This window comes from Aythya ferina (assembly GCF_964211825.1).
Source record: "Aythya ferina genome assembly, chromosome: 32".
Taxonomy (NCBI): Eukaryota; Metazoa; Chordata; class Aves; order Anseriformes; family Anatidae; genus Aythya; species Aythya ferina.
This window is the reverse complement of record NC_140329.1, coordinates 1,815,718-1,817,273: the sequence shown is the minus strand read 5'-3', so window position 1 is coordinate 1,817,273 and position 1,556 is coordinate 1,815,718. Positions and strand designations below refer to the sequence as shown.

The 1,556-nt window shown below is 48.3% G+C and overlaps 1 protein-coding gene across 1 annotated transcript; it reads left to right on the top strand.

The window, feature by feature from the left end:
- Positions 1-292: 292 nt before the first annotated feature.
- Positions 293-1,228, top strand: LOC311425631 (olfactory receptor 14A16-like; the record flags this gene model as incomplete). The annotated part of the gene is made up of 1 exon (XM_084501571.1): positions 293-1,228. One exon carries the CDS (start codon positions 293-295, stop codon positions 1,226-1,228), a length of 936 nt encoding a protein of 311 aa, XP_084357697.1.
- Positions 1,229-1,556: the final 328 nt, after the last annotated feature.

Here is a 1,556-nt window from a genome sequence, read left to right as displayed (position 1 = left end):
CTCTCCTGGATGTGACTTCTGGCTGAAGTTTGCCCCCACAACATTGACATTTACCACTGCAGTGGAGCAGAGGTGGCCCATCAAGAGTCTGATGGGCAGAGGTGGGTGCTGTGTACAAGACACTCAGCAAGCACAAAACAGGGCTACAACCAGGGACAGACACAAAGGTCCCCTAGAAAGAAAAACAATGTGAATGCTTCAATGAGAAAAGCAATGAGTATTGCTCAGGGAAATTTCCCCTAACAGTCTGTATTTTTTTCTTCTCTGCAGTGCCCTTGATGAAGGGCAGGAAATGTCCAACAGCAGCTCTATGAGTGAGTTCCTCTTGCTGGCATTCGCAGACACACGGGAGCTGCAGCTCCTGCACTTCGCGCTCTTCCTGGGCATCTACCTGGCTGCCCTCCTGGGCAACGGCCTCATCCTCACCGCCGTAGCCTACGACCACCGCCTCCACACCCCCATGTACTTCTTCCTCCTCAACCTCGCCCTCCTCGACCTGGGCTGTATCTCCACCACAGTCCCCAAAGCCATGGCCAATGCTCTCTGGGATACCAGGGCCATCTTCTATGAGGGGTGTGCTGCACAGGTCTTCTTTTTTGTCTTCTTGGCTGGAGCAGAGTACTGCCTTCTCACCGTCATGGCCTACGACCGCTATGTTGCCATCTGCAAGCCCCTGCACTACGGGAACCTCCTGGGAAGCAGAGCTTGTGCCCAGATGGCAGCAGCTGCTTGGGGCACTGGATTTCTCTATTCTGTCCTGCACACAGCCAGTACATTTTCCCTGCCCCTCTGCCAAGGCAATGCTGTGGACCAGTTCTTCTGTGAAATCCCCCAGATCCTCAAGCTCTCCTGCTCAGATGCCTACCTGAGGGAGGTTGTCCTTCTTGCAGTTAGTCTCTGTTTAGCATTTGCATGTTTTATTTTCATTTCATTTTCTTATGTGCAGGTCTTCAGGGCAGTGCTGAGGATGCCCTCTGAGCAGGGCCGGCACAAAGCCTTCTCGACATGCTTCCCTCACCTAGCCGTTTTCTCTCTGACTCTCAGTACTGCCATGTTTGCCTACCTGAAGCCCGCCTCCATTTCTTCCCCATCCCTGGATCTGGTGGTGTCATTTCTGTACTCAGTGGTGCCTCCAGCAGTGAACCCCCTCATCTACAGCATGAGGAACCAGGAGCTCAAGGATGTCTTGTGGACACTCTTTGGGTACATGCTTCTTCAGCATCAATAATGTACCTATAATACTAAGGGGACAAACAGGTTATCTAAAATAAAAATAAAAATAAAAATAAAAATAAAAATAAAAAATAATCTCAATACCGTAGCTTGATATTCTTTTATTTTTATCATTATTATTTACTTGAACTTGTGATTTAGATTTAATTCTATTTGTGGCATCCTGTCTATTAATTATTTTATTTACTTTCCCCCAATCATCTTATATTCTTCCAGAATAAGGTTTCCGGTGTGGGAAATAATAAAGAAACCATGAAAACTTCACTCCTCTCAGCTGCCATCTCTTCCCATCTCCTTTGGAGCTGGGGGAGCAGCCCCAGCTT